This window comes from Contarinia nasturtii, unplaced genomic scaffold (genome assembly GCF_009176525.2).
Source record: "Contarinia nasturtii isolate CC-2019 unplaced genomic scaffold, AAFC_CNas_1.1 Cnas_scaffold_414, whole genome shotgun sequence".
NCBI lineage: Eukaryota > Metazoa > Arthropoda > Insecta > Diptera > Cecidomyiidae > Contarinia > Contarinia nasturtii.
In genome coordinates this window covers 6,039,087-6,057,239 of record NW_022197768.1, presented here as the reverse complement: position 1 = coordinate 6,057,239, position 18,153 = coordinate 6,039,087, and the positions used below count along the sequence as shown (strand labels likewise).

Genomic DNA, 18,153 nt, shown 5'->3' with positions numbered 1-18,153 from the left:
TGTAAGATATGTGACGTCACAATACAATCATATTGACTGCGCTTATCTCTCGAATTTTTGTCTCAATTTTATTTAATTGGAATTTGGGGTATATATCAGAGACTATTTTAAGCTGCAGTTAGTATCTTTTTCTGCAGTTCTAAATTGCAAAATGCAGTTGGGCACAACTACACTTTTCCGACATCCTCTTTAAATCGATTTTTTTGAGAAATTTCATTTTTTTAAGTTATGAAAATGATGGGAAACGATGAATTGGGGTTGGGGAAAGCTGATTTAAGGATCAAAAATATTGGACCTGTTCGGGATATGAAAAAAATCAGCCCTTGTAAAAGGTCAATTTTTGGGGACAAAATGGATATTATCAAGTGGTATCACGTCCAGATTTCAAAATTAACTATATAGATCAATAGTAAATGAGGAAAAAATAATTTGGTGAAAAGGGGGGTTGCCCCCCTTGGGTATTAGAGGGGGGGGGGGAGTAACCAACTTGTCCAAAACCTCATTGGATCAAAAAGTGATGTATGGCAAATTTGTTCAGAATGACGAGAGAAATTTTTTAGGGTAGCTGCCCTCCCCCTCTCCTCATCCCCTACGAGGTCTGGGATCTTTACCCCTTAATTTTTAATGTTTTCGATCAGAAACTTAAAAATTCAGATTAAACCTCTCTTAGGTGCTATGATGCATGGGTACAGTTGAAAAATCAAAGGGGGGTTAATTTTGAACATGCCAGCGCTAACGCGCTGGCGCGTTATGTATTCATTGATGACGCGCGCGCTGACGAATGTATTCAATACACACATTTTCATCAATAAATGCATAACGCGCCACCCACTCAAATTCCGACTCAAAAAGAAAGAAAATCGACTTTACAGTATCGACCCCCTAGGGGATGGGGGGAGGGGAGGTCAGCTACCCTAAAAAATTTCTCTCGTCATTCTGAACAACTTTGCCATACATCACTTTTTGATCCAATGAGGTTTTGGACAAGTTGGGTACTCCCCCCCACTAATACCCAAGGGGGGCAACCCCCTTTTCACTAAATTATTTCCCCACTCCCAATATATCGTTCCCCATCATTTTCATAATTTGACAAAATACCATTTATAAAAAAAATCGATTTAAAGAGGATGTCGTAAAGTGTAGTTTAGCCAAATAATGTTTACCTTTATCTTCAGGTCAGTTGAAAATGTCCCTCAAGACACTTGACAATTCAAAACCCGTTCCCCACCAATAAAACGTTGTATTTTTATTGTATCCCGATGGATATTTGTCCTGAGTTGATCCAACGCAATGATAGATCTAGCAAGTTATCTCTGTTAAATATTGTTTGAAAATGATGATGTTTACAGTGTTATCAAAGATTGTTATCAAGAGAATAATTTGCATTTTTGAACAGTTTAATTTTCTATCTTAAAATTTCACTGTCACTTCTTATTATTCGCAATAAGTTATAATATTTTCTAGCAAATTGCAAGACCAACCAACTTTTGTTTCATTTATTGACAGTTTTAACGATTCCCTTCGTTTTTATATAATCATATCGCCACATAAAAAAATCATTTCAAAAAGAACCATTTCTTGGAAAATGGAAATGTCGAAAGCGTATTTAAATCTGTTTTTTTATATTCATTTGAATTGCAGGAGAATCTTAATTTTATTCTATTTTGACACCAGCAAGTACTCACTCTGTTCGCTTGCTTGTAGTTGTTAACCCATACAAATCATATTTTAAGAAGAAGCTGATTTTCTTCCTCTTTGAAGATATTTTAACATAATGTCGACCTCGAAAACGTTGGTAAACCATGTTATAACATCTTTTACCAGGATGACCGACCTCGATAACCATGTTTACCGGCTAAACCTTATTTAAAATGGTAAAAAATGAGTTAAATATCGGTGTTAAGTCGTGATAAAACACTCCGGACCAAAACCTTTCCAACGGATAGGATGAGTAGTTCAGCCGCCAACCCGAAACATACAAACAAAGTTTCGATTAAGAACATCTTATTCATGTCTCTTAAAAGTTGAAACTAGAAATGGATGCCTGGTTGAGATCAGAGTAAATAATAAGACTCCAAAGTTATAACTAAAGCAAGCCTTTTTCTATTCGAATGTCAAGTATTAGTCGTTGTTTTGTAATATTTTGTTTTCCTTTTGTTCATTCCGCGGTACAATTGTTCATGCAGCGCTACCTTAAAATTGAGTGCAACTTATTACGACCGTGGAGAATAAATTGCTTTCAAGAAAAAATATTATGCAAATGCGTTGATCTACAAAAAAAAGGTGCAACACATTTACACGGATTTAAATGAAATAAATGATTTTAAAATGAACAGCGCGAATGGTTTCAGATATTTTTTTGTCGTATCGTGACGGATCATTAGCATGAATGGATCATTTATAAAAATGTGTCATTGCTGCCGTGAAACGCCTTTCATTCGAATCGAATGCAAAACAATGCACGCAAATACATCACTTTTGCATTCAATGCTTGTGAATGCATGTTTTTCAATATTTCAAACACAAAAAAGAAATTGTTTTCAAACAAAAAAACATAAAATGGTTCCAAAGAAATTGTAGAAAATAAATAAAATAAAATAAAATAAAATAAAAGAAGAGGTGGATGGTCGATGGATGGCTGAAGCAGTGCGCTAAGCGGATAATAAAAAGATTTGTATGCAAGTCACACTTGTAATATAGAGAAATGGTAGAACGATAAACAAAAAGGGAGAAAAATAAAACATGAATCCAAGACGAACGAAGTGACAACGACTTTAAAAAGCTGTTGAATTCTTAGATAAAAGGCTACTAGGCTTTAGAAATATATATCCAACAATAATGCAACAATATATCGTTGAAGTAATGCGTTCGACTAAAATCGTCTGTCTCGAACGTATGAAAAGAAGATGATTTAAAAGAAAAATGCATAAAAAGATCATGAAATGCTCGTAGATTATAGGATTGCCAAGTGCATTTAGTGTATTTTGCTCTTCTTCTTTTTCATCGTCGTCTTTTTTTATCTGAAACTGCTACAGGTCATGCACATCATAAGCTCGAGTTTCTCTCTCTTCTTCTCATCATCAGCATTAAAAATATATAAAATATCAAAACGGCGACGATGACGACCGTGTACGATGTACAACATCGAGAGAGGACACGCCAAGTAATAACAGAAAATAATAAACAAAAACGAAATAAAAGGAAGAGAAAAAAAGCATCAAGAGAAAGAATAACGAAGTGAATTACAGTACAGTAAATCGAAACAAGACTCCCAAAGCACATCTTCTTTTGTTGTTATTTTCAGCGATCGTCGTCTTCATCGTTGTCAGTTAGGTAAAGTGAAGACGCGATAAGAATGGAATGACTCTGGTCCAGTCAGTGCATTAAAATAGGGAAACATATTACATAAAACTATTTTGTGTTGTGCGTGCGCGCGCACATGCGAGTGCCGGTCGCTAAAATACGATCTGCGTGTAACACAGTAAACGCTGTTAAGCCACTAAGCCGAAATGTTCAACACAACAAAAAAAGAAGCGATCATATTATGTGGAGATGAGAAGGACATGGCACACGGATAATAATAATTGTTCAAACGCAAAATTTAAAAAAAATCGCGTGCCCTTTTTTTGTTCGCTCTTTTTGTTCCATTTTTCTTCTCTACACACACATATTCGGTCTGCCAACACATTAAATCTGATATTTTTTCCGTTTTTAATTTTCGTATGTTGATTTGTTTTGAACTCTTTTTTTCTTCGTTCGTACGTTTATTGTGAGAGAGCACATATTCAAGAGAGCATATTGCGCATACGCATCCTCCGATATGATGAACAAACGAATATAAATTTAAAAAAAATACACACATATATATACAGAAAGAGAGAAAAAACAAGCAACGGCGATGAGTATGACAAAACGAGTGGCCGTATTTTGTTATTCTGATTCGAGTTTGCCTGCAGCGAGTCTCGCGCACTCTTCATCGTATCTTTTATTCTTTCTACTTGCTTAATGAGTTTGTTGCAAATGAAAGAACGCTATGCGTTGCGTTTTTTTATTCGAAAAGAGATTATTCCCTGCTGTTGAGCCATTTACGCTCGCTTTCGTTCTCCCTTTTTTCTCGTTCACCTCGTCATTCATTCGATCGTTCTCATTTGCTCTATCTCTCATTGCGTTCGCTTCCCTTTATCTTCTTTTTGTATGCCCACGAGATATATATGTACATATTGTACAACGAATGCCGTGTCAATGCGAAACCAAAGGCAAGCAAACGTTACGAGACACAACCGAGTGTGCGTATCTAAAGTAGTGATAATTGCATTGGTGTGTGTGCGTTTGTGTATTTGTACACACTGCCTAAAGCTGAATGCGTTTCGAATCCGGGCAAATATCGAACGCAAACGGTTCAAAAAATTGCTTCGCTTCGTTTGTTTCGTGCAGGGCATGAAAGAGAGGAAAGAGAACAGTTGCACAATTCAACAAAGGGGCCCCTTTCAAAGTGCATCGAACACCTAAACAAGCGTATCTGTTGTATACGTTGAAAACGCAACCATAAACTATTTTTCTGTATGCACCCGTAAGGATTTTTATTTGAAAACGGGAACGTTTTGAGTGTTGACTTTTTTAGTTCAGGCGAAGTGCTCGTTGAATAAGGTTCATAATATCGAGTGCATACGATCTGTTTCAAGCCGACCATCTTCCAAGTGAAAAACATTTTCCTTTGCACCGGTGAATCCATACGGAACAACAAAAAAAACAACCATTCCATGGAATTCAACTGAATTAATTCATTTGGTTAATGTGAAACAGTGTTCGATTTTGAAACAAACAACATTCAAAACAATCGAAGTGAAATTTTCATTTTCAACGAATACCCTTTATTTACATTTTGAACTGAACTCTCCCGGCGAGTGCGTTTATTGAAAAACTCTAACGACGTAAAATAAAATGTGGAGTCGATCAAAGAAAAAAGAGTAAACAGTAAATGATGTGAAAAAAAATTCTTAAATCAACAAATTTTTTTATATATTCAATAGTTTCCATTCTTATTTTGTTTTGAATAACATAAACTGTAACATATAGCTATGTGAATTGTGATTGTGTTGGCTTAATTGTGTATTAGACAATCGATGGACGAAGAGAGACAATCGAAATAGAGATAGAGCAAATCAAATCACACAAGGAAGCACAAGAAACAACACACATTAATAATAAAAAAAAGTATACGGCATCAACGGACCGAAATCATTTAAGCGAAGAAAAAAGAAGAAAAAAATAAAAAATAACAACAACGATCTTTATGATAATATTTTCAAAGTTGTGTTACGACTCAAGTACAACCTCAAACAACTACACTCACGATCCCATCTGAATAATATTTGTGTATGCATCAGCAAGACAAACAAAGAGCGAAGAGAGAAACTGAAAGAATAAAAGATTGAGTGCCGAGAGGAAAACAACGGACGGTGTATCATCTCTTGGTGTTAGTGGTTTCTTATAAGTACAAAGAACGAAAAAAACACGTCAATATCAATTCATCCGACGTCATTATCACATCAGAGTGTTTTCAGTGTTCGGTGTTATTGTATCGAACGAAACCAAGTAGAACGACAGAATTCATCAACGGCACATCGAATGTGAGAAGATAGTTTTTGTATATCATCAGCATAAAAAAACGCATACCATCAACACACATCGCCCGTATATATATGTACGTATAATCGTTTAACGAAAGAGTAAATGTGTATCTGATTTTGATCGCTCTGCGGCACACACATTCACGACCGAGCGAGAAATTCAATACTCTCCGAAAACTCAAGAGAGTGAGAGAGCACACACAAAAAAAAACACACGCACACAGCACAATAACGCGAGAAAATACACAACGAAACGGGCTTGTATTTCAATACAAAACAGCGAACGAACAACAGCACGAAACACCAACTACGAATGAACAAAAAAAAAATTATAATAAAAAAACGAGGAATACACAATAATAAAAAGTTGTGTGGACTTATCGAACGGCAGACATTTTGTTTTTCATACGCGACGTCGTGTATTTAGCTAGTACATTTTGCCGTATAGAACGTGTGTTGTCATTGCGTATAAATATAAAAAAAATTAATCTCATTTTATTTTTCATTCTCCAAATTTTATTTATTACCTTTTTTTCGTTCAAATGTTTCACAATTGTGCTAAAAAAACATAGTCCAAACAAAGATTTTATCCGGCTAAAATCCAGTGTGTATACAGTATTCTCACAACGAGTAACATAAAAACAAAGGTGGAGAAAAAAAATAGATCGAAAACAATCTAACCCGTTCGGTATAATTGTGTATTGATCATATTCAAAGACTATGGTCGTTCGTGTGTTTTTGGGAAAATTGAAAAGAGAAGAAGAAACAATATTTTCAAAGGCCAAATTCATATTTGAATCCAAAAATTTCTAAAAAAGACAAGTTTTGTAAAATCTGAGGCGAAAAAAAAAATAGAAAGTCGTCCCAAATATAAGTGCAAAAATAAGACATTGTGTGTAAAGCCGTATAGTACGTACCTAACCAACCACAACTCATTCAAATTGGAACTACGTCGTACAATAGCTGCCGCACATTTTTTTGTTGTTTATTCACGATTATATTAGCGATAATCAATCAAAAAACTGCAATTTTAAAAGAAAAAAACTCTCGCTACAGCATAAAAAAACATCAAATAGAGCAAAAAAAGTAATGAACGACAAATAAATTTCAAGACAAAATAATAAACAAATCCGGAACCGAAAGACAAAAAAATTGTGTCATTGAATGTGTGTTAGCGGTCTCGTGTGTACTTTATAGTATTTTGCCGTCTTGTGTACATACAAAAGCGAAAGAATTCACAAAATTAAGAACGCAGCATTAAATAAATATTATTATTTCTTTTTATTGGCGAAAAAATTGGACATTGAAATTGTTTGGAATGCTCATATGCATATTTATATATACTTTTTTTTTGTTTGAACAGACTCGATCATTTATAACTCGATTGGAGTTTCATTGAGATAAAGAAAATAAAGACATTGTTTGACATCGGACGTTATATCTGAACTCCATCATTCATCAAAAATATATGCATCTCGATCGCATAACAAAATGAGTGTATCGATATTCAATACATATCGCTACGACAGCGATTTTAATGTGAAATTCACCGAAACCAAAATGCAAACCGCAGTACCACGGGCCAAGCTCGATCATGTTCGTCGTAACTTATTCGGGCCGGTCGATCGAAAAGAGTGCAGTCGGTAAGAAAATATTTTTCTTTTTTCAAATTCATTTTCATTTTATCTTGCGCGTAAACATGAAAAGAGTGTGAGAATTTCGTCTAAATGAATTTAGAAAACTCTCACTTGGGCACGGATGCAAGAGAACGAAACCAAATCGACAATCGATTGTTGAAATGATGTCGAACTTAGTATACAAACATCTCAAATTCAATTTAAATGTGTGCCATTTTTTTAGATTTGCCGAAGAAGAGCTGGCCAAACATCAAATGTCGGCTAGTCAAAAATGGGGCTTTGATTTTGTGCGCGGTTGTCCAATGGAAGATACAAAACTATTTTTATGGGAACGTGTACCACCGACAAACGAAATACCCGAAATGTATGCATTAAGCCGAGCCGCCCATATTCGTCCCATCGAACCGGATCGTACACCATCGAAGAAACGGCATCACATGCGTCGCGATTCATTTCTTGATTTGTATGATGAATTGGCCGATCAATCGAATCGTTATGTGAACACAAGTAAAAGCAATGTACTCGATTTATCGTTCGAAGACGTTGACGGTGGTCATACATCGGCATCGTCATGCGATGAAGATTCATTCGAAGAAGAGGACAATGTGTGCGACTTAAACTGGATGCCATCGACATCGAATATCTCAACCAGCCCATTGGAAACAAATAAAACTACCGAAATTTGTCATGCAACCGATAATATTACATTGGTGCCCGTGTCCAATCGTGGTGAGTTTTACAGTCAAATTTTCAAACATATTCGCAATCATAAACATTGTCCATATATTGATAACCACCATATTTTACATTCGAAATTTGACTCATCACACATGAAATATCGGCTCGTTTCATTTCAGTTGATCGTTCAACAGTTGCATCGCTTCCAAGTTGTGATACTAGCTGTAGTGATAAAACCACAAATAGCAATTGCAATAATGCGAGCAACTCGAGTGGTGCACGGATTTTGCGGAACAGCCCACGGATACGTGAGAAGCGACAACGCAAAATGACAGGTAAGCACTTCATTTTCGACAATACCTTGGCTCTGTTGGGCAATCAACACAAATGGAAGAAGGTTTAGTGAAGTTGAACGGAAACAATTGTTGATGTGAATACATTGATAAAATATTCTCACGTCCAATAAATTCTGTCAAATCATTCGTTACGAATTTCCAATTAATAATAATAAATAATAATCTAACAATGCGACAATGGCAATATAATTTTGTATCGATGAAATGAATGTGTGTTGTGGAGCGTGAATTGCCTGAGAAAATCGAGCAAAACCGACATATTCGATACTATATGATCATGGTACCGTGTAACGCACATGTATGCATACGACTAACCGTCACTTAAATCAGTTGTCGAGTGGCAAGCGACAGCCAAAAGACAATGGGGAGGAAAGAAAAGAAAAGTAATGCACCGAGATATATTGTCCGTTGTGCTTATTAAAATTAAAATTGTTTTTTCAACGCTTTCATGTTTAAAACGCAAATACATTTCTCACACAACAACAAAAATTATGTTAAACAACCGTAAAATAGTGTTTCCTTTTAATTTCTCAATACCTTCTTACAATATGCCAGAAAATCCATAAAGTTTTGTAACGTTCTGACGCAAAGAAATAGAATTATGAACAAATAAAAATTATCCCATAAATTATGACGACTCCTACAAAAAATCGAAATATGGGCGCACGGGCTGAACGAAGCCACTTACAACCGACGAAAATAACAACAAAAAAAAACAAGAAAATTTCAAACAGCTGATGCATATATTCATATATGCACGGCAAGACAAGCAGCCAATCGTGGCTATAAATCTAAAAACCGGCAACAATATGCAGTACGCATGAATATGGAGATTGAGAGAAAAAAAAGGGTAAACGGTGTAATGGTTCACTAAATGCGGTGCATTCGCTCGATGCAATGAACATTTTATATGCGGAATTTCGGTCGTGAACGATGAACGAATGTGAACACAAAAATAAAACCATAACCAATATAAAATAAATGATCTTTATATCCGGAGAATCGGATCGTTATGCCATTTAACTATTTACTATATGCATTCATGATTTTTAACGGTTTTTCATCCATTCACCCCCACTTTTATATCTCTCTCTCTCTCTCTCTCTCTCTCTCTCTCTCTCTCTCTCTCTCCCCCGCTCAATTTTGATTGAATCTCTTATTTTTTCCGTTTCTTTCTATCTGCTCTCAATCACATATCCATCAAATTGAACACCGTGACCTTTTCAATCGTGATTTAATTTGACAATTTCAAAACGGAAGTTTGTTCTTCAATTTTTCCAACACAGAATTTCAAAACGCTTTCTCTTTCTCTGTTTCTCGTCTGTCTCTGTCTGTCTCTGGTCCAATGACGCACATTTAAATATGCCATTCAATTTACCAGAATTTCATCATTTCATTCATTTATCCAAAAAAAATCACTTAATTTTTGTTCTTCGTCGTAGTGACGAATATAAATATCAATGTGTAACATTATGTGTCTGACCCACCCTACTTTTTGTGCTCACATATTTTAAACTAATATGCAGCTAGAGAGCGAAGAAGATCATCTGTTTATGGTTTTATGAATGGAAAGCACCATGAATGATGTGAATAAATAGAGAGAGAGAGTGAATGAGAGTGGCGCATGCTCAAAACTACAGCTGAAGATCGGCATTTGCTTATCTAAATTTAGCGGTGTAAATGTACAAAAACATTTGCTATAACAAGATTGTATGCGCCCAAATAGAAAGCGTTGTAAATTAAAAATGTATGCATTTTCCGTGGAACGTGTTTGCGTTGCATATGGTTTCAGTTGGTTTTTATGTTTAAATCCCGAAAAAAAATCGCATGTGTCGCACAATCGTATATATCTCATTGGCAAATGCTCTTTGCAACAGATATTCGAATCCGAGGGGAGATATTCATTCATACATATTCATTGCTAGGCCATAAATATACAAATAAAACACGGCCAAACAAGATATTGAAAATAGCACACGTGTGTGTCTATAGACAACCATTAAAATGAAAGACGGAAGAAAGAGAGAGAGTGAAAAAATAAAGTATATTTGTGTTTGCCTATTCGATCTCTCGACCTCATCGCATTTCGGATGCATTTCGTGTGCGTTTGTTTTACGTTACAAACGAAAATCCATAATTAATCAAGGTCTTTCACTCAACGAAAAAAAAAATCCATTAAATTCCAGTTTCACGTTTCTCCATGTAAAAAATTTCATCTGTTGCCATTTGTTTCGTTCGTTTCAATCCATAGTTTCACACTTTGAATCACTCTATTTGAACAACGGATCAAGACATACACATTTTTTAAATGACCAAAGAGAGAAAACACACGGATTAATACGGAAATTATTAAAAAATACATAAACGAAAGACAGAGACAACAAATACCGATATTAAAGAAGAACTGAATATTTTCGGTTTTTTTTCGTTGGTTTGAGGGTGGCTATTTACCTTGAACGCATTAGCATAATTTCATGTTTTTTTTTTCGTCGCTGATGCGTTTTGAATAAATTTGATTAAAATGAAACAACAAATGGACAAACGGCGACCTAGCCAATTCGGTAAGCGACAACCGGTAACCGGCAACAGCAGCCGTTTGCATGATTTGTTACGCATGCTGCCTCAAAGTGTGCACTATGCATACCATCGAACACATGGGCATTCGGCTAAATCGCATAAATTATCATTTCATTTTCATTTCAAAACGCGCGCACATACCTTTATCAGAAGGAAACATTTGGAATCGAAAACGGTTAAAAAAAAATTTGTAACATTCCTATAGAAAGAGTTTCTTTTTTATCAGAAAAAAAAGACTACATTCTTTTTAGAAACTTTCTTTTATCAGAGAACTTCATTCACATTTTTTTCTTTACCGGAAATGTTAAAAAATTCGTTAGACATTTTTTGTTAGTGAAATTCATTTGATTCGTTCTAATTTAAGTTTTTCAACTGTGATCGGTAAACTGTGGTTCGTCGAGAATACGAATTAAAAAAAAATTGGTGCTAATGAATTCGATCTAAATGGCTAAGACAATATTTAAATTTGGCTTGTCATTTTAAACACATATGTTTGTTTTTTTCTTCTGATTCGAATCGAGAAAAAAGCCCACATGTGGCCATTTAAAGGCGCGTCTGGTCAAATTGGCCAATATTTGTTTCGAATGATTATCACATTACCGAACATAATGCCAAAAACCATTGAAATGTATAGCGCGTCAGATGGTTTTTTTCCTGTTCGGACTCTAGTGGCGATACAATCTTTTCGAGGGCATTAAAAAAAAGGAATTTCAATTAGCAATACGGCACGAACCAAAAACCGAAATTTAAAAATTGGATCTAATCGTCTGATGATATGATGTGTGCCGACAACCGGTGCGCACACAACTCTGAAAACCAAACAGTTATGTTAATTTAATAAATATCATATATGCATGGGACATCTGTTCACTGATGATGGTCTTGCCGAACGAAAAAAGGACGAAAAGGAAATACAACCGAACAAAAAAAAAACAATGAATTCATCGCGGTAGATCACTATCACTGCAACTACGACGATCGGAATTTAAATGCTATATGCAGCATATGCTTATGAAGAGGCGATCAAATTATGTTGGCACATTTACATAGCCGATCAAAAGTCCTTCACAGCGCATCCGACGATAAATGTGTTAGAACCGATGAAATGAGAGGTACAGAGTGAGAGAAGGGAAAAACGGTTCAGACACAATATTGTCTATAAGAAAATTATTTAATCTTCAGTTAACCGCAAAATGACCAGAACATTATTGACCTTACGGCGGACATACGCGCACCATCTCCTTTCTTCCCTTTTTCTTTCATTTTCTTATTGTTCGTTCGTTCGTATGCGTGCATACATCATGCATTACCATGAAATTCAAACCGATCTTTTTTCTCGGTTTGTGTTTTTTGCTCGATGCATTTCTGTTCCGTCAAATTGAACACGTCATCGATTTTACGCAAAAAAAATTCCAGATCGTGAACTCTGATATAAGTGCCACACACTGTATTTCTTAATGACGGCAACTAGAGCCGAATCGAAAAAAAAATGTCTTGCATTTTTTTATGGTGCACGTTATTTTAAAGACCGATAAAATGTCTTTCATTAACAAAAAGTTTAAACGCAAAACGATATGGAATTGACTCTATGGCATTTTAAATGATCGCTATCGAACAGCTGCGCTCGATTTTTAGTGTGAAATTTCCAAATAGACATCGAACAAGAGAAAAAAATACTAATATCTTTTCCTTTAAAGACCTCCACGAAAGGCAAAAGAAAGAAACGAACAAAAGAAAAACATTTAATCGATGCCTAACAACTGTTTAAACCATCAAAATTGCAATCAATTTATTACAATATCATTTTTTTTTTTTTCAATTTCAGATTTTCTAAAAGAACGCAAGCGCTTGCAGCCAGCCCCGAAGAAAATCTCACCGAAAAAGGCACGACTTTCACCATCATCAAACAATGGCACGATATTATCACACTTCAGACAAACAATGCATTAAATCGTGGACAAGCGTTCTGTCAAATACGATGTGAAGACGACAGCAACTTGCTGGTCACGTCAATTGATTGAAAAAAAAATTAAACTAACAAACAAACAATATCAACAAACAAACGATTATATGCGTCAAATTATTATATAGATCTAAGCACATATTTAAACAATCACACATACACACAATTTAAATTAAGTGTCGCAATTTGAATTGAAATAGTCTTATTATCATATAATCATCCTTTTTTTTGCTTTTTTTCTTCTTCGAAATAGAGTAGGATAGACAACGTTTTGGCTTATCATTGTGTGTTGAACACTATATATATATAAAATTTTGATTTTTGTGAAGAAAAAAACATTTGAATCGAGTAGATACAGTTAGGCAGTAGTTTTGATAACAATTAGCCGCATGCTCCTCGCGTTAAACACCCAATCTTGTAAACTAACATTCAAATGGATCTTTTTTTTTTGTTAAAACAACTGTTTTAATTACATAAAGAGAGAGAAAGAGAAGGGTGTGCGCGAACATGGTTCGAATTCTACTGGAAATGTAGCTATATTTAAGGTCATTAAATGTACATGCTCACATCGGTCGTTTCAAAGCACAATTGATTTCGATACCTCGAATCTCAATTGATCTGAGAAAACTCCACAGTGTCAATTTTTATTATTTTACCCACATTAATTATAGCATTTATGCTTAAGTATCAAACAATCGAATTAATTTCTTTGTTGTCAATTTTGGTTAACATCACTTAAGTATACATCCTATAGAGACATTATTGATTTGGAACATCGACGACTATATTTCTATCGTACTTGGATAAAATAATTCAGAATGAAATTTACTTGTCAATGTTCCAAACACGATTTTAACTCATGGAAATGTCATTTCTTTTTATTAACTCGCTACGGTTATCGAGAAGAACAAAAAAAAATCATATTTGATGAGTTGATTGGAAGAAAAAAATTTAAACATAAAAAAATATTTGGTAATAAAATTTGAAATTGGCACTTTGAAGTTTTTCGAAAACGAAACCAAAACCGAATGGAAAAATGCGCAGAAAAAAAAGAATCAACAAAAATTACTGAAAAAATCCGACGAAGTAATGTGGTGTGTAATTATTCACAAATGCGAAACATGAATAATGTGAAAAATCTGCACGTACATTTCGTTTGGATTTTTTGATCTCATATTTTGTTCATTGCTTTTTAAACAAAGACGAAGAAGAAAAAAGAAAACAAATTAACACAAACGAAACATATTTTTTTGTTTAAGTAAATACCTTTTTCATAGATAAAATAATATCTAAAATAACAATAATATATAGACAAATAATAGACGCCATTCGTCATCTATTTAGTATGTAGAATTAATTCGAATAAAATAAATCAATTTTAAAGTATAGAATTTAATTGATTGTGATTTTCGTTAAATTAATACAAACGCCATTGCGTTTGTATGACGCGTTTTCATTGGCAATGCAAAACAAAATATAGGAAACAAAAAAAGCAATACACATTCGAATGAGTGGGGTATATAATTTTGAAAATGATGTGCAATATACCGAAATTCGATGTGTTGATATATCTCATTCCACTCCTTACGTATTATTTTAACGAAAATAACGAACGAATCTAACGAAGATTTTCTCTGTCGAAACAGACATTTCTTCGTTTTTATAAGATAACACCACTTGTTATTAAATGCGCAATAATCCATACTTTACTTTACTTCCGAAAACATGCAAGTTTTTTCTCATCATAAGATCCATAGAATGCAATTTTTGAAGATACATTTTTTTCAAATCAATAAATTACACATTCAATCGATTCATTATTTGAAACTTTGACATTTTCAGAAAACAGAATTAGAAATTAAAAAAAAAAAAAACAAATCTGAACTGAAACACTTTTTCCACTTCGATATTCTTGCTGAATTCAATGAAAAAATTGACCAAATATTTAAGTTGGATTTTAAAGACAATCAGCTCAGATTTATACCCAATTTTAGCTATAATTAACAATCTTTTTTTGCAACAATTTTTTTACATTCTCTGTTTATGGTTTCTTATTTATTTTGTAATTGTGTTTGTGCAAATGCATTTTTTTTGTCATTTTCTTCAACGCATATAAATCAATTAAGCATCCCAATGGAATAGATAATTTTATTATTAAATGCAACAAATAAATTTGATATCTGCACACAAAAAATTGTTTCACTGAAACAACCTATTTTTTTGTTAAATTACAGTATACAACCGAAGTCAGGTAATTTCTTGGGTAATTTATAATATTCAAATATTTATCGATGAAACCTGCCCACAAAAAAACCTTACAAAATTGAATCAAATATTACAAGCTTTATATTGATCGCGTGTAACGGTATGTTTTTATTGAACACAACCAATTTCTCTTTATTCAAATAAGAGCAAATACACAGTGTTGTTTAACAAAAAAACAAGGCAATTAAATTAGAATTTGCCGAAGAAATGTGCAGAGGGTGCAAGACAAAATTGGTCATTGTTTAAAACGAACACTTTTTTAATTCAAATTGAAAAAATAGAAAAAAAAATTAAAAAATTGAACAAAATAAAAATAAAAAAAAATAAATCCTTTCAAAATCAAAATATTTTTAACATTTTTTTAGCGAAAAGATTTCATATTGTATTAAAAGGAAATACGTCGAAAATTGTTTCGCTTTGAACAAGATCCTGCTCGAATGATTATGAAAATGTGTTGAGTTTCATGAAAAATATTTTCCGTACAAACATCTCATTTTTACCAGAGGCCAATATTTCCATATATTTAAATCGAGGATTTAAAATAATATTGTAACGAATGACTCTAATTGTAACAAACGATATCATAAACGTAATATACATTTTTTCTTCCGAAAAATGAATTAAAAATTATTGGTTTCTACAAACTGAACACAAACATTTGCTCGGCATAAAATTACAGGAAAGGCAACATTTTTGAATTTTTCTTAATTTTGAAAACCAAAAAGAATGTAATGAAAGGTCTTGATTCCAGTTGTTATTTTTGATTTTTGTTTAAAAGGGAAAGTAGAAACCAAACATTTTTTTTTTTTTAAATAAAGATTGTCTTTCAGAAAATCAAAAAGTGACTTATGAAAATAGACCATATTATAAATAAATGACTACCCGATAATGATAAATAAAATTTGTTTGTTGGATATTTCACATTAATAATATAATCCTGTATATAATAATTATATAGTCAAAAAATGAGATTTAACCATAAAAATCATAGGTGCATGGTGTGTTCATTAAAACAATATAATGTTTATCAACAAACATAACATATATTCTTAAAACTCCGTTTCTGGTCTGTTCTCGATCCAGTTTTTGATGGTTTCAATGCTGTTGACATTTTCAATGGCATTTTGTAAGTTTGAATAATCGGCAGCAACATCGTAGCCAGCCAAAAGTTTCCATAGATCAGAAATTCCAGCCAAATAGACATCAACCCAGGTCAACTTTAAATAAATAACAAATAAAATACAAAAATATTCGGAAAGTGAGAAAGTGATAAGTCAAGTATGAACATACCTTTCCAGCAACAAGATAACCGTTGTTTTCTTCGACCATCCCATCTAATTTTCCCAAATACAACGGAATCGTTTCGTTTTTAATGTCCTCCAATTTTTTGGCCTTAATTTCTTCATCGGTTTCTTGATAAACACCAACCAATTCTACAAATCAATAAGTATCGGCGTCATGAATTTATATCATTTTATTGTCCTGTCTTGTAATGGTACTCACTCAAACGGAATTCGTTCATTATATCGGCCACCATATCGATCTGTAGATTTTCCCAATCACTTTCGCCAGATAAGCCAACTTTCTTTCCAAGATATCGTAAAATCGAAACATGTTGATATACACGGCTTTCATCTATTTCAAGCACTGGCATTTGATGCAAAGGCATTGCTACAATGAAAATTGAAACGATAACAACGATGATTATTGATTTTTATCAAAAGAAAAAATGAATATTTTTAACTCAACTTGGCTTGTGCTCTGGCCATTCTTCTTTTGGAATGCGAACGTCCTCGTATTCGATTCCACCATAGGCCAATAAGAGACGAATTGGTTCACCCAAACCACGAAAATTGAAGTAATAGAATTTGTACGTTGGATTTTCTGATGGTTCCGACATAGCTGCTCACTGCGAAATTTAAACTGAGTGACCACAACAATGAAAACCATTTTAATTTAATATTCAAAAAATCGATAGCAATTAAATGGTATGGTGATTGCAATACACGGTGGGTGGAAAGTTTTCACATTGTTAATATTTCAATGTGTTATATTCATGCATGGATCGGAAAAAATGGAATTCATGTCTTTGAAACGATTTGCCTTTAACGACACATTTTTTGTAATCTTCTTTTTCATCATATGACGTGGTCATACAAAAAATATATTTTCCTCGAATCTTGTCTGTTTTCAAATAGAATTGGAAATTTTTCAGAATTGTTGCAATGGAGTGCTCAATTATAAAAATCGCGCAAACACAGCGAACTTGACCTTTCTAATTTTCAATTTTTCTGGAGCACATTTTTTTTTTAAAATAATGAAGACACCTTTTTTCCAACGTGCAGAGAAACAAAATTTGAAATTTCAATGACATTTTTTGTGCGGAACTTGAATCACGATTGAAGAAACCAAATCTGTTGATTTGTGCTTGCAATAAATTAAACTTTCTACACTACTGATTGACACGGTTTTTCAATGCGATTTCTGGTCAATACTCTTCCAAACAATACCAACCGATTTCGTGCACATAAAATTGTGAATCATGAATCATGATGATGTCATGAAGAAAAAAAATTGATGATAACATACCGGAGCAGTGATTCGATGAATTTGAAAAATAAATTTGTAAGTAAGTTATTTTTTTAAAGAAAAAACAATGGTGTGTTGTTTCAAAGGTCAAAATTTTTTTTTTATATTTTTAAAGAATATTTCTTTGCTTATTCAAGAAATGAAATTAGTCGAAAAAATTCTAGAAATGGCAAAAAATTGAAATCGATTTCTTAAACGAATAATTTAAAAAATTGAATATAATAGTTTTCAGCTTACCTTAGTTTTTGTAGAGAACGAAACGATTGATGTAAAACTTTCAAAGAGAGTTCTTTGACTAAATCACAATCAAGTGATTTATGTACAATTTGACTTATTATCCATTAAAAATGTCTCTTTGTATAAGTAGATGGAAAATCAATCCATTCAACGCATATATATGAGTCCTCACGAAATGATTCATTGTGGGAGATTTTTGTTTTGCTTTTTTTTTTTTCAAT

The 18,153-nt window shown here is 33.4% G+C and overlaps 2 protein-coding genes across 5 annotated transcripts; one reads left to right on the top strand and one right to left on the bottom strand.

The window, feature by feature from the left end:
• Positions 1-4,508: 4,508 nt before the first annotated feature.
• LOC116338486 lies at positions 4,509-13,811 on the top strand. 3 transcript variants are annotated; one of them, XM_031763779.1, is made up of 5 exons: positions 4,509-5,704; positions 6,994-7,273; positions 7,491-7,996; positions 8,125-8,280; positions 12,704-13,811. In XM_031763779.1, exons 2-5 carry the CDS (start codon positions 7,122-7,124, stop codon positions 12,826-12,828), a joined length of 939 nt encoding a protein of 312 aa, XP_031619639.1. In that variant the 5' UTR covers positions 4,509-5,704; positions 6,994-7,121; the 3' UTR covers positions 12,829-13,811. The 3 variants fall into 3 exon arrangements, with proteins under 3 accessions (XP_031619639.1, XP_031619642.1, XP_031619640.1); XM_031763782.1 differs by lacking the exon at positions 4,509-5,704 and adding an exon at positions 6,104-6,277; XM_031763780.1 differs by lacking the exon at positions 4,509-5,704 and adding an exon at positions 6,104-6,539.
• Positions 13,812-15,935: 2,124 nt separating this feature from the next.
• On the bottom strand, positions 15,936-18,043 carry LOC116338487 (glutathione S-transferase-like). Of its 2 annotated transcripts, none has more exons than XM_031763783.1 (5): positions 17,933-18,043; positions 16,856-17,029; positions 16,610-16,777; positions 16,397-16,539; positions 15,936-16,323 (listed from the first exon to the last, which is right to left on the bottom strand). In XM_031763783.1, exons 2-5 carry the CDS (start codon positions 17,004-17,006, stop codon positions 16,156-16,158), a joined length of 630 nt encoding a protein of 209 aa, XP_031619643.1. In that variant the 5' UTR covers positions 17,007-17,029; positions 17,933-18,043; the 3' UTR covers positions 15,936-16,155. The 2 variants fall into 2 exon arrangements, with proteins under 2 accessions (XP_031619643.1, XP_031619644.1); XM_031763784.1 differs by having other exon boundaries at positions 16,856-17,015; positions 17,933-18,006.
• Between the last annotated feature and the right edge of the window lie 110 nt (positions 18,044-18,153).

Bases quoted from the DNA above. Each gene is read 5' to 3' on its own strand.
- LOC116338486 (XM_031763779.1), top strand. From the start codon at position 7,122: ATGAGTGTATCGATATTCAATACATATCGCTACGACAGCGATTTTAAT. The intron at 7,274-7,490 runs GTAAGAAAATAT...CCATTTTTTTAG, and splicing joins GATCGAAAAGAGTGCAGTCG to ATTTGCCGAAGAAGAGCTGG. The intron at 8,281-12,703 runs GTAAGCACTTCA...TTTCAATTTCAG, and splicing joins GCGACAACGCAAAATGACAG to ATTTTCTAAAAGAACGCAAG.
- LOC116338487 (XM_031763783.1), bottom strand. From the start codon at position 17,006: ATGTCGGAACCATCAGAAAATCCAACGTACAAATTCTATTACTTCAAT. The intron at 16,778-16,855 runs GTTGAGTTAAAA...TTTTCATTGTAG, and splicing joins ATGGCCAGAGCACAAGCCAA to CAATGCCTTTGCATCAAATG. The intron at 16,540-16,609 runs GTGAGTACCATT...ATTGATTTGTAG, and splicing joins AATGAACGAATTCCGTTTGA to AATTGGTTGGTGTTTATCAA.